Source organism: Lepisosteus oculatus, chromosome 19, assembly GCF_040954835.1.
Source record: "Lepisosteus oculatus isolate fLepOcu1 chromosome 19, fLepOcu1.hap2, whole genome shotgun sequence".
Classification (NCBI taxonomy): Eukaryota; Metazoa; Chordata; class Actinopteri; order Semionotiformes; family Lepisosteidae; genus Lepisosteus; species Lepisosteus oculatus.
The window spans coordinates 6,656,791-6,671,031 of NC_090714.1; the positions used below are offsets into that span (position 1 = coordinate 6,656,791).

Here is a 14,241-nt window from a genome sequence, read left to right on the forward strand (position 1 = left end):
TCGATGTGGTAAGCCAGTGTGCTCCCTCAAGCTCATTTATTCCAGCGGCAGTCTGTCTAAAGCTGTTGATTTGGGCTGTACCTTGACGCCAGATCGAAGAGAAAGCACATACAGTCAGACAGCACTCGATTCGCCCTGAACACACAGCAATGGGACGGACAGGAAATACAACTGCAAAGACATGTTTGCCAGCAATCCTAGATCATTCATGGCAGTTCAAACAAAAAGACACAGACCTAAAACAGAATTAGTGGGGGTATTAATTGGCCCAATTGGATGAGATAAGGTGGATCTTCTGATTTCATTTTAGGTATTTTTTTACAACCTCCCACGAAGCAGAGCAGCTTGAATGGAATCTGCAAGGTTCTGAAATGTCGGCAGCCCACACTAGTCAAATTACTTCTGTAATGTGGAATGTCTGTAGTAGGGGTTGTGATGAGGCTTCGAGACTGAATTGCGCTTTGCCTCGGTTCCTTCGGTATTCCCATAGGACTGAGATCTGGCGACAGCTCTAGCCAAGGAAAGAGATACAAGTTTCCTCTTATATAGCTCGGGGCTGTCACGTCATCCCTACTGCTGAGACAGTCCATTCACTTGACACATTAGTCCACAGTCATTGAGGCAATAGTGGGCCAGGATGGCTTGACTAGCATGGGTGTGGTGGGTGATTTGGGTAGCACCTGACTGCTACACAAAGTTTCCCCATCACAGAGACAGGTTCCTGCCCTTCCCTTTGGTTTTCAGCCCACAGGAGGACAGTTCACACCAACTGGGAAATTGAATAACGGGGAACAGAGGAAAGAGGGAATCTCCGCTCAGTCGTAGCCTTGCAGTCCACTGGAAACAGAGATCTTACAGGTCAGAGTTCCCTTCCTAGGGCACAAAACTGGCACAACAAATAAGAGTTTTTCTTCAATGAGCCAGGGACGGGAAGCTCCAGTGTGGGATTCTTTCTTTTTTTCAATTAAACAAGACGATTCAAGCCTCAGGTTTTTACACACGCTCCAAACCGTATAATTAGTTCAAGCGATGAAGGTCAAAGCGGAAAGGAAAAGCAGAGAGCCCTGTGCCTTAGAAAGACTGGAGGGAGATACGGAGTGCTGGTGTTCAACTCTCTCCTTCTCTCCCTGCTCATATGCTCACGAAAACATCGACACACCGAAGCCGGTGGCGTTTCAACAGAAAGCGCCGTGCGCTCCAGCGGAGACCGTCCCCGGCGCTAGGACCCGGCGCTAGGAGCCATTGCCGGGAGGTGGAGACCGCGAGCCAGACAATGGAAGAGGGAACAGGAATGAAAACGCGATGAATGAAAATCCGAATCGCAGAACAACACGGGGATTAACAACAAAGCACCGCGGCTACTGGGGAGACTAACAGGGAGAGAGAAAAACACTGCCCGACCACAAGGAGCCGGGGAGGAAAGGGGAAAATTGAGAAAACTGTGATTTTAACAGAGCACGGATCGCAGTTGACATGAATGACCAGAGCGTCCGTGAATTAGTTTGTTCGTTGACCTTCCTGAATTAAAACAACAACAACAGCAGCAGCAACAACATATATTATCGTTGTTATTCTGCCACCGCCGCGCATTCATTGAAACTGAGCGAATGCACACCGTGACGGGGACCTGGGCGGCCGAGGTGGTGACAGCGAGTGACCCCAGCGCAGAGCAGGCGAGGTGAAGGCAGGGGCTACACCGGGTCGCCAGGAGGCTGGGCTGCCGGAGCCCTGCTCGACGGGCTGACAGCTCCTCTCCGCCACGGTGCTGGGAAGGGGTTCGAGCACCGCCCGAGAAGGGGATCGGGGCGGGAAGGAAGCAGTCCCGGTCCATGAGCAAGCTGGGGGCAGCCAGGCACACCTGCGATTGGACCCGCCACACCAACCCCCCAGTCCAGCCAGACCGCCGGGGCAAGTGGGGTGGTGCACTTCAGAGAAGAGAGACCCTTCGTGGAACAACCTTCATGAACACCGATGTCAACCTGTCTTCACGCCTCTGACATGACAGTCAAGGCTGCCGAAAAGTATTAATAATACGCATCAATCAATGCAAGTGCATCTTACAGTATAGTGGTGGTCGAAGATTTGGTTTTGCATCCTTTGCTGTTTGTAAACGGGACTCGACCTATTGAAATATTTTGTTTTGTGGGGAGTGGAGGACTCGGTAACACTGCTACGGTCGGAGACTCCAGTAGGTCGCTCGTTGAAGAGCTGTGCTCGCGTCCGCGTTATTGCCGGGAACTGAAGCGTCAATCCGGGAGCTCCGGGCACAGCGCTCAAGGAGGTGCGCTCACAGCGGCGGCGTGGATGCAGGACCATGGGGGAGAGAGACAGGTCGCCGGCAGGTGAGCGAGATGGGATGCCAGTGGCGACCCTTTGCCGTCTTATCGCTGAGAGCTGTTTTACCTCTGATCTGTGCGTGCTTTCCACATGCTGTGCTCTCAACCACCCTCAAAACTGCCTTTTAAACTGTCAGATCTAAATAAGAAAAAAAACCCGAATTATACCGTTAAGATTATTTAGCATTACAGCCTCTGATCTTCAAAATGCACGTATTTGTACCTTTTGAGAAATCCATACATAACCCCGTTACAAACAAAGGACGTTTCCTGGTTCTTACTCATCTATAACGACCGTTCAGCCAATTTGGTTACGCCGAAGAAATGTAAGTACACGTCGAGTTAAGACGTCCCCGGGGAATTTCAGCAGCCGGCCCCTTCCCGCTGCTGTAAGGTGACTTCCTCGAACCCCGGTTCATCCCTCCTCCGGGGCAAACTGGGCTAGCCCTCTCCGCGCTGGCTGACAAGCGAGGGTCGCCCAGCGGTTACCTCAAGCTTTACCGGGAAAGCGAGCGCGCTCCGTCTGAGCGGTCCATGCCTACTAGCTCATTAAAGCGCACAGACCCCTCCGCCTTACCGGCTCTGCCTGCAGATCGCAGCCGCTGTGCCCTGCAAGTCATTACGCGGAGCTGCAGAGCCTTCAGTGCGCGCTCGAGGTAAACCTGCATTCAGACACACGGACGTGAAATTATAGTTGAACACACGCACACACGAGCTTCTAGAAATATACGTGTTTAATTTTCCGCTTGGGAAGTCCAATTTATCTATCCCAAGGAAGTTAGAAAACCTCGAGACGTGGAAGTTTGTGAGGAAAGTGCCGAGGCAGAAACTGGGTTGAAAGTCGACAGCGGGGCGGCGTGCGAGCGAGGAGTCGTGGGAGATGGGCGTTTGAAGACGAGAAAGTGCAAAGACAACTGAATTCCGAGAGGGAAGGGGTTGATAAGACAGAAGCACAGGCTTCCCTGTTTGAACGGGGCTCAGCAGACAGTGTATATCAGCGGGGCTAATATGAACAACTGCTAAAATAGGACAGCTGGCTAACAGCTGAGAAGTGTTCAGGTGTTACACTGATGCTGAAGTTTTTTTTTCTGTTGAAGACTTCGACCTGCCATATCGATTTTGTCCTCTATAAAGCCGCAGAAGGATTCAACCGCGGCGCCGTGCTTGCAGGTGTCCTATTTTAAATCGATTTGTGCAGTTCGGTGCAATTTGGCAACTGCGGTTGACTGGCTTTTAAAACGCAGCTGCAGTTTTGTTTGTTTTTTCTTCTGTTTCTGAAGGGCCTAATGTTGTTTGAAATGCAGTTCAGATATTTAAAAACACAGCTATAGCACATGTACCCTGGTCTTGTTGGATTTCAGAAGTTAGGGGAGCCTGGATCTAGACAATCCTGAGATGGGAGAATCATCCGACCATTTTCTAATTACTTAATCCAGTTCGGGATCGCGGGCAGGTGGGAGATCTTTATGGAATGCCAGGTTACTGTTGCAGTGGTGCTTGTGGACCAGTAGGTGGCTCTCTTTTCCGTGGACCAGATTTTCCAGTCTAACACTGCAATATTTTGTCTGGGAAACGCTATGCTGTCTAGTACAGTAAGGACAACCCTTAATTTCTCCCTTAATTCAGGTGAAGCAATTCCTCACTTCACAAAGAATACGGAAAAAACTAAATGTAGCTGTAAGTGTTGGATGCTTTGCATGGAGAGTAGTGCCCAACAGAAGGTGCACCATTACCATCACTCCACTAGGGGGCGATTAGCAGAAATGAATAAATAACAGCGCGGTTACTCACATGTAGTACAAGAAACAGGAGGTTCATTGAGGTCAGCCTATAGTGGGGACATCTCAAGAACATCTGTGCAGCTGGCTCACTACAGTTATAGGTTCTCCCTAGCGCTTTAAGTCCGAAGCTGCTTCCTGTAAGTGCAGGTGATGGGAATTTGTAAGTTAGTTGTAGAGAAGAGATGACAACCGCCCCCTGTCTACTTAATAAAGGCCAGATATGAAGAGGGGTTTGAGGGCCTTTGTCTCATTTTCTTTTTCGACTCCTTGAAATCCTTGTCTAACAATCCATTTCCGGCCTCTCAATGCGCCCAGTCGGCACCTCACCCTCCAGCCTGTCTCCACCCTCCTGGAAACACCTGCCCAGAGGAAACACACGAAACGCCCCAGAGGAGTGCTCCCGAACCTGCTCGAGCAGAAGCGCGTGCCTCCGTGCAAGATTTGCCATTTGGCAGTCGGACTGGAGCACAGATGGGAAACAACAGAGCGTGCTCCATGTGTCACACTGCGCTCACAATGTCTGGCCCCTTTCCCCATTAGCATAAAAATGAATGGCTGGATCAAAAAGACCTCTAAATGCTTTCTGAAGTGTAGCTCCTTTGTATGGGACAGCACTTTCAGCCGTGCCGGTACAGAAATGTAATTTACTACAGAAACCACTCAGACGGCACTACAGAAGCTGCTAAAGTCCGTACCAGTGTTAGTCATCTCTTTAATTCAGAGTGCTGCTTTGTTGCATCTTAATGGGCTGTTTTCAGTACTTTATACTAATGCCTGGGAGACAGTGAAGCCATCGATGGCTGGAATAACGGACGTGTGCCAGCAAAGGGTTGAGCTATCCTCTAAAAGCGGTACTTTAGTACGAGGAGAGGCAGGAAGGAGGCTCCCTTTGGGCTTGTCCTACGCATTCTGTTGCTTGTACCGTAGTGCTTCTATGTGACAATCTCACACCTCCTGTTTCCTGAAGCGTCTTGATGTGCCAAAAACCAGGAGAGAACAGTAATGGCAGGCTGCTGGTGTTCAGCAGGTATATTAAGCATGAGCCAAGACGGCTTGTGTAGAAAGGCCAAGCCAAACCATTGTTAACATTTCAGAAATGCTGAAAAGAGGAGGCATCCTTGCTCACGCCTCTGAACAGCTGAACCCTTTTACAGGTTTTTTAAATCAAAAACCATTTTCTCTTTCATGTTCATGTTTCGCTTGGTTCTCTTGCCTTTCAAAGCAAAAATATAATGATCATTAATAATTGCTGACACTTATATAGCACGTTTCTGGACACTCCACTCAGAGCGCTTTACAGGTAATGGGGATCCCCTCCACCACCACCAGTGTGCAGCCCCACCTGGATGATGCGACGGCAGCCATAGTGCGCCAGAACGCTCACCACACATCAGCTATCAGTGGGGAGGATGACAGAGTGATGAAGCCAGTTCAGAGATGGGGATTATTAGGAGGCCATGATTGGTAAAGGCCACACCCCTGCTCTTTTTCGAGAAACGCCCTGGGATTTTTAATGACCACAGAGAGTCAGGACCTCGGTTTCACATCTCATCCAAAGGACGGCACCTGTTTACAGTATAGTGTCCCCATCACTATCCTGGGGCATTAGGACCCACACAGACCGCAGGGTGAGCGCCCCCTGCTGGCCCCACTATCACATCTTCCAGCAGCAACCTTGGTTTTCCACAGGAGGTCTCCCTTCCAGGTACTGACCAGGCTCACAGCTGCTGAGCTTCAGTGGGCTGCCAGCTGGGAGTTGCAGGGTGATGTGGCTGCTGGCCAAAAACCTTTTCACTCGCTGTCTTGTTGACACAGGTAACCCCCCTCAAAACAGAGTCTGTCCCCTGACTCAGCGGTTACCTGTCGGTCCTCCGATCGCTACAGTTCTCAAGTAGATAACTTTCACGTCATCCCTTCAAGAGCAGGGTGCCGTCTCGCTAAGTTTCCTTCTCTCCTGCAGCAGGCTTTTCGCTAAGTGCAGACAATCCAGTAATGAAATAAGTACAGGGCAGGGCGGAACATTTCAAACAAACTGCACAGTAAATTAAACACAATAACCAGCGGAGAAGCCATTAATTATTAACATGAGGGCAGAGCTGGAAGACTGAAGCAGGTCTTTTAATAAATAGGCAGACAGAGAGCAAAGAGCGTTCATGGCTTTAGTGGGTGACACAGCTACATGGGAGGAGAGTTTTATTTATCGCTGATGCCAGAATCAGGAGTTAAATGTCCTGTGGTGTTATTGTATGTCAGCTATCTAAGCATGGGGTGTAAACTGTGAACTTCTGTTGACTGTCAATAGGGGAAAAAGCCAAGCTTCCTGTAGACTTCAGACAAGGTATGTTGGTGAGTGGCCCAAGTAAAATATTAGCAGAAACTGCATTGTTCCTGGCCAGAATTCATCATTCAATCCTAAAAATGGTGGTCTGGAAGATTGCAATGGAAGACGTCCATCGCACAGCAGCTTAATCCCTTTTCCAGGTTTACCAGCTCACTCGACAGGTAGGTAATGTCTGTGGAGCCAGAGCTTGTCCTGGTTGCCATGGCGTTAAGAAAACAGCGAGGGCTCACTTTACCAGATGGAGCAGAAAGGCAAACTCTGTAGCCTTCACACTGGTCTATGCAAAACTATCATTTTACTGCTCTCCCTAGATAAACCAGCAGGCCGCAGAAACGAAACTGTACTTATAACCAGACGTTCACTTCTGTTTGTTTTGACAGTAGGGTTTTTACAGTCTGCAGTCCATTAACTCCTGGATCATATGCAGGTCAGCTGGCTCTAATAGATAAATGTTAACTTCCCTCTTGCTTCTGTTTCTTCTAAAATGGAATAGCTGGATTTAAGAACTCAAATTCAAAGCTCCTTATCAGTGGTGATTTTAAGCTGGCTTTGCTAAAAATCACAATAGGATCATTTACATCTGCTCTGATTAATGTACAAACAATGCTGAGTGTACACTCTTCACTTGAGTGAGAATTCGTTTCATATTTCTCTACTCTCACAGATGCAGAGGGGTGCTTATGATAACAGCTTATAGATGATACTTTCGCTTCTTCTAAGAAACAGCTGGTTGAGATCCTAGGATCAGTTTACTACTAACTACCAAATGTGCTAGATGACCAGAAATGCTTCCTCTCATTTGAAGCCTTTTTATGTTCTTGTAGTCTTATGACAGGCTCGAAGTTATCATAGGCTGCAGAAAAGTCTTTTTTTTTCTTCACATGGACCCAAAGCTTCCGCTAACAGACAAGGTTGATTAGAGAAGCACCCTCCAGATCTCCTGAAATAAGGTCAATGACTTTATGCAGACTGAGTGGAGTAGGCCTTCCAGGGCATGATGGGTAGGTGTGTTTCACAGCTCTCTGTGTGCTGTACTGTGTGACCGCCTCCTCTATTATGCTGTGATTATTAGACTAGCATGACACGATAGCGCTAGTTATAGATTACAAGCATGTGATGAGACCCATCTGTAGCAGAGAGCCAATTTTATATACTGTCACCTCAAAGAGGTGGTATTAGCATTGCTTTTCAACTGGTATAACCGTAATATACTCCCCCAGCTCATTTCCTGTCTTTCCAAAGTCTTTTGGCCACATCAGCTAACCATCTAGTCCAGAGATGGAAAAGCTAGTCCTGCAGGATGCTCTAAGTTTCATTTCACCATTGATCTTAAGTACTTAATGGAGCTAATAGTTTGGATAAATTATCTGAACACCGTTGTCTCCTCAGGTCTTAAACAGCCGCCAAAGGCAAATTACCTGTTAAAACCTGCTGGACTCCAGCCTTCCAGGACTAGAAATAGTAGAAATAACAAATGAGCAGCAAAGTAGGACACGCAGAACCGTATCTGCAACAAGCATGAAGTGAACTAAGAGGAAAATTCAGATATTAGAAATTACTTCTTACAGTCTAGAAAATTATGATTCATCATGGGTCAGCATACAGCCATTAGAAACGCAAAAAATGGATCGAGTGAAGTGCACAAGAGAACAGTCTCTCTTCTTCAAGGACAGCGTATTTACACTTTATCAATCAATTGAGTAAAATTCATCATGTAGCTCCTGGTGGTGTTGAACATAAGGCTCCAGTATTTTATTGTACTTTCTAGACATTGTGGTGGAAAGAGACGTTGACCCCAGCATATCCACACATATTTATAAGAATGGGAACACATTGCCAGTGCTCAGGGGAATGAGAGGAAAACGAAAACCAACTCATAAAAGCACAATGCCTTTGCAGACAATGCATTCATAATCCGAGTGGCGATATCTGCTATCCCCAGTGCTGGAGGAGAGCTGTTTCTAAATTCCAATTAGCTTTGTGTCATTTCAGTTGAGTCGCTGCTCATCTGGGAGGCTAACTTTCTGAGCATCTGTGGCTGGAGGCGATGAAGGCAGGGCCTGAGTGTCCTCAGATTGCCTCCTGAGCAGGCAGGTGAGTGGCAGCGTGGTGTGGCTGCGCAGATAAGGGGCGCTGCTGGCTGTGCGCCCAGGCTCCAGTGATCAGGGAGTCAGTACAGGAACACCAAGGTTGGGGGGGTCAGTCCTGTTGTCCCTGCCAATGTTACGGACGGGGTCTGGAATCCGTGTCGGGTTTCGTACTAGACCCTCTGCGAAGCGGTAAGAGCTGGAGGAAACGGGAGGCGTGGTATGGGAAAACAGTGAGCGGGGGGGAGACGAGGAGTGGCGTCCAAATCCGAGCAGGTCCGAAGGAGGGTCAGGGCACAGCCCAAGAGCCCATTAGCGGTAGATCCATCCTGAGACGTGACAAGGTTAAAACCTCTGGGAATGGGGAAGACACGAACAGACAACTGACATGGAGATCCTGGGATAACGGGGCGAGAGGTTCCCCCAGACCCCGGGCTCAGAACACGGGAGGTGTCGGGGGTGAGGCCTGTGCCCTCAGGAGACGGACGTAGGGTATCCTGGTGCTAGGCGGGCCTCGTGACTTCTGGACCCTAATGTTGAGCCCTGAGCCCTGGAGGAGCTAAGGATAAATAGGGGGAGACACAGCAAGGCACACCTGGAACACATATATAAACGATCATAGGGAACTACTGACAGGAGTAAAATGGAGCGCCCTCTAGGGGAGGGATGTCAACCGTTACAGCCAAAGTGCGCTGACTTGAGGTCAACAGCTGACTTACCACTGTTTAGGAACAAGTAAAGGTTTATTCCATGTAGAAAAGAGGAGAAAGGAAACACAACGTTTCGGCTGTGGAGCCTTCTTCGGGTGTGGTCTGTTATTCTCTTTTCAGCATGGAATAAACCTTTACTTGTTCCTTTGCAGCCTACGCATGCTGACGCGTCTCCCTACTTCCAAATTTCACATCCTCTTTCCTCAACCTTCCACTCGACTCCTTTCTGAACGCATTTCTGTAGTACCAAGATAAGACTGTGTGGACGGCGACTTAGGAGCATTTCAGCTTCCCATGATGAGAGAGAGGGCCTCTTAGAAACTCTGACGCTATGACGTTCCTTTAGGTTCCTGACGTGACAGTTTGAATGGGGGGTTTCAACTGCACACACAGCAATTGCACGATTTAAGACTGCAAGAATCGAAAATTGGACAGACTTGGTCTCGTCTACGTGTAAACACTTCTGAACAATCTATCCCAGTACTCGGCGCTCTCAGTTTCCTCCCCCTTACTGGTGATGGTGGGGAGGTTCTGGTTCTGCTAGCTTTGCCTTAATGGCCAGGCCAAGTGAATCAATTTCAAATCCGGGCCGGACTTACTCACCAAATTAAATCGCTCCTCGGGGATTGTTTCAAGCTGTCAAAATAAATAAGTCGCACTAAAATCGAGGAAACCACCCATGCAAAGCATTTATTTATGTTGTGCTGTTATTGTTCTGTGGGCGACATGATGAACATTTCTGCCAAACGTTCGCTGGGACACTGGGATCAATTCCCGGGATGGTGTCTGTATGGATAACTGTTTGTTCTCCTTTTGTTCATGTGGGTTTCCTTCAGGTGCTCCTGTTTCCTCCCACAGTCCAAAGACATGCTGGTAGGTAATTGGCTTCTATACAAATTGGCCAGTGTGAGTGTGTGTGTCTGTATCTGCCCTGCGATGGACTGCTGTCCTGTCCAGGGTGTATCCTGCCTTGCTCCCAGTGCATCCTGGGATAGGCTTTGGGCCACTGTGACCCTGAACTGGATAAGTGGTTATGATGTGATGTTATTGTCCTGTGCCACATACAGTATTGTCGGGATTTAGAAACAATATGCTAGACAACAATTTAAACAGTGCAGGATCATTAATCGATGGAAGTAACAGAAAAAAATTACTTTTGCATTGCAATTTTCAAAACGGGCTGCCCTGGAAAGAGTACAATATGATCTTACAATATTGGGTAGAGACTGAGACAACCTTACATTGCACTTGGTTGAAAATCATTTGCAGACACCTTTCTAATAGAAGGAGAATGAGAAGCGGTGGTTTTGAATTGCTTGAAGTTGTTGTTAATCAACATATTTCCAGTGTGTCTGAAATTAATTAAAAGCAACTACTGCTTGATGTAATATGCCAGTACAGCCTGATCTCTCTGAAAAACGCAAGGTGTGTTATTAAAGATGGGTCAAGCGTGCTTTTAATTGGACGACTGGAGCCTGACAACCCCTTAATTATCCCGACTGATGTGAGGAATAGGTTCAAGAAAGAGACACAGAATTAAAACTATCTTTGAGATGATAAAAAGCTCAAATTAAAATCTCCTTTGCTATAATCCATTTTGGTTCACAGTATGGCCCCCTTATCCTTGTGCTCCCAGCAGCAGCGGGTAGTCTTGACAAGTATAGTCTTGAGACGCTGGATTGCCGTTAGAAGGTAAAAGGAAAAGCAAATTTCTCAGTTTATCAGCCTAGTGCCTGCCCAGACAAAAACTACATTTGCAGACATTTTTCTTCCTCGCAACTTTGCAGTTGTCACGCAGCGAGACAGACGTCAGTCGGAATGTTGCAGTGCCAGGTTGGGGGATAGCTGTTTTGAGTCTTCTTGTTAGCATCTGTCCGTCCTCACGCTGTGAGTGACCAACGCTTCCTGCCTCCATATGGCTCATCTGGTGGCCGGGGCCGTGGAAGGGGAGTGGAGGCATGCACTCTGAAAAGCTGGGAGAGGTGGGGGTTACTGACAGATCCGGAGTGGCGAGACAGATGGCCCAGCTCCTTTTGAGTTCCCTGGCCCCCACCTCCCTCCAAACCTCCTCCCGCCCTCACCCCAAAGCGGCGCAGCTGACTGCTCCTTTTTCAGGAGGTAATTAATTTCCAGTTGTCAGCTCCCTCTCCCACCGTCCTACATAGAGAGGCCCGACTGCAGAACCACACACACTCCTTACATCATAATTAGCCTGCCTTCAGATCCCAGCCAAGGCGGCAGGGGCACAGATGGTCCTGATAGAACGCACAGACCTTTGTCCCTGTTAACTTAACGTGCCTGTAGCTTGTGCTGCTTACTTGTCACCTGTGCGTCTGTGTGTTCTGAATGCTCCTCTTGCTGTTTGTTTTCGCCCCCGAGAAAGACGTCAACCTTAACTTGCGTATGAGCCTTGGTGAGGAACCAGGGCAGGTGTTCCGAAGGGTTCTGAAGCCCGTCAGCACAACGTTGTGTTCTGGACCTTGTGAGACACCAATATATTTCACCACTCGAAGTAGTTGTTGCCGCGTAGGAGGTGCCAATTATCCGAGCAGCATTTTGTGTAGTGTTGTTTCATTGTCAAATGGACGACTTGATGTTTTACTGGGAAATTCCTCACATGAACAATACTTTTAAGACGCAATGTTAGTTCGATATTCCGTTGCTAACGGCATTGTGACCTACTTTTAAGGGGGCTTTAATGACAGTGGGCAATAGGAATGATCAAGAGCAAGCTTTGAAACCAGTAGTGACAGTTTCCTTTTCTCCTGTCAGACAATGGCAAATTTAGAAATAGAAAGCTTTGAAACCACTTGGGCTCTGGGATTCTGTTAAAAAAATCAATCAAATGTTTTTTTTCTCCCTCTTTCTTACTTCTTGTAACCTAGCAACCCAGTCTGAACCCCCCCTCCTCTCCTAATTTGTTACCATTGGCTGATCCGTGGTTGTTAATGGGGAATCTGTGCTGGGAAGGAGGCCTACAGTGGTCCCCTGGGCCTGCTAGGCAGGCTGTACATCCGGAAAGAGAAGCTGGAGGCTCTCGGAGACGTCTGCCCTGATTGGGATTAATGGGGAACCCAAAGCAGGGAGGGAATGAGCTCAGGGCCGACGAGGGGCTCCCATTACAGGCTGGTCAGGAGGAAAAAGCCCATTATAAGTGCATAATATAGCTGCCCGATTCTCATTAGCAGCTTGTGTAAAATGCACGGGGGTCAATGGCTGGGCTCTGACCAAGCGTTTCCTCCAGCCACAGCGACTTCTTCGTAGCAGAACTGAGCGCGACGGCAAGAAGGCACAAGACGAGCCTTCGATTGTAAAACACAAAAAACCTCTTCTGAATCAATACCTGTGCCGCCGAGCTCATTAAGAAGAGTTCACTCTTCTAGTCTGACGCGATCCTAGAAAGCCTCTCAGGGCATCGAGAGGGAATATTTTCCTCCTGCCTCCTCCCAATCCTGTTCACATTACAGACTTTATCCTCTGTGGCTTTGAGGTGGGCGCATGCTGGCTATTGCCCTGCTTGGCATTATGTGGGGCCACAAGGTACTGTTACACTGGTCCCCCTACCTCTGGCCACTACTGCTCAGTGTTTTCAAGGAAGGGGGCGGATGGGGGTCCGTTTTTGTTGACAGGGTGCTGCAGTAGGGTTCCCCTGTCCTCTCTGCAGGGCCCGGGTTTGGGGGCGCATGTGAACAAGCCATGTCCCTGAGGCAGAGAGCAGCCAGTTGCGCCTCTGGGCATCATCTTTCGCCGACAGTGATGCGGGGGTTTGGATTGGAAGATCTAAATGGATATATGATCTTCCTCCGAAGCTTCTCAGAGTGAGGGAGCCCACCGGGTGTCTTTGACAGTCCCCTGCAGGATTCTAATTGGAGGCCCCCAGTGAGCAAAGTCCATCTCCGTGTTTTCATTTCTTGAAAATCCCAGGGGGCCCATCACTGAGGGCCTGGCTACTAACCAATGTGTCCAAAGTGTGGCCCTGCCCTGATATCACTTCACTTCATCCCTCTCACTCTTGCTGTGTCCCTGAAGGACGTTTCCAAGGTCAAGCTGTAGGCCTGAATACTCCATTACACATGGGGATGGAGTTCAGTGCTCGATTTTCCGGCCTAGTGGGAATCAGAATGATTTAAAATGTGCAACAATTCTCAACTGGGTTTTGATTATTTTTTTTTTGTGATTTTGTAAAACAATCTGTGCATTTGTACAGCTCTTTACATCACAAGGATCCTGAAGTACTTTGCATATACAGATGAGACCCACTTAAAACCCTGATAAATGCTTTAAAAAAGGATGTATTTAACTGGGCATCTTATACAGAGACAACCATGTTAAATAGCCAGTGCATCCTTATGATAATAAAACACAGGCTTCTGATCTGACCTTTAATGTTCTTTAAAACCCTTCACTGCTAAAGAGCAGCCTTACAAGTGGACAGGCGAATGGAGTTCAGGCATGGGGTTTGAGAAGATTTGCAGAGTTTGTCATTTCAACAACACAATCTTAAAATCCGGTGAAAACCAGTGTGTATCTGAAACAAATTAAAGCATGACGGGCCACCAGTTCATTGTTTTACAGCAACTGTCATAACTGGTATGCAGTTGCAGTTACAATATAAGGCACCCTTATTGTAAGGCAGTTACAATATAAGGTGAAATGAAATTATGCACTGGAAAGATGCATGTACCACGTGCTGTACTGAGCGAATGTTTCATCAACGTGGGAAAGGTGCCACTGGTAAGTCCATATCTCATTTAAGAAATATTGTTTAGCACACTTCACAGCACACAGTGAAGGGGAGATTCACTACAGAGTGAATAAACGTAAGTGGCCAGAATCAATCTGGAGAGGAATAAGGCCAGGCTGTATTCTACATGCACAGGTAAAGTGGGAAGAAACAAAGATGTACTGTAGTCAGTGGCAAGGGGGAGGTCCTCATTTCCAAACCTTTCTAACTAGAAATAGGACAAGGGCAGAAGCTACTGTATA

General features: G+C 47.9%; 1 protein-coding gene across 1 annotated transcript in view; it reads left to right on the top strand.

Annotated features, from left to right (window-relative positions):
* The first annotated feature begins 1,113 nt into the window (after positions 1 to 1,113).
* Positions 1,114 to 14,241, top strand: part of sbk1 (SH3 domain binding kinase 1) — a 30,362-nt gene continuing 17,234 nt past the window's right edge. Inside the window, exon 1 of the mRNA XM_006637083.3 lies at positions 1,114 to 2,342. Within this exon, the coding sequence (XP_006637146.2) occupies positions 2,305 to 2,342 (38 nt within the window). The 5' untranslated portion in view covers positions 1,114 to 2,304. The remainder of the gene's footprint in view (positions 2,343 to 14,241) is intronic.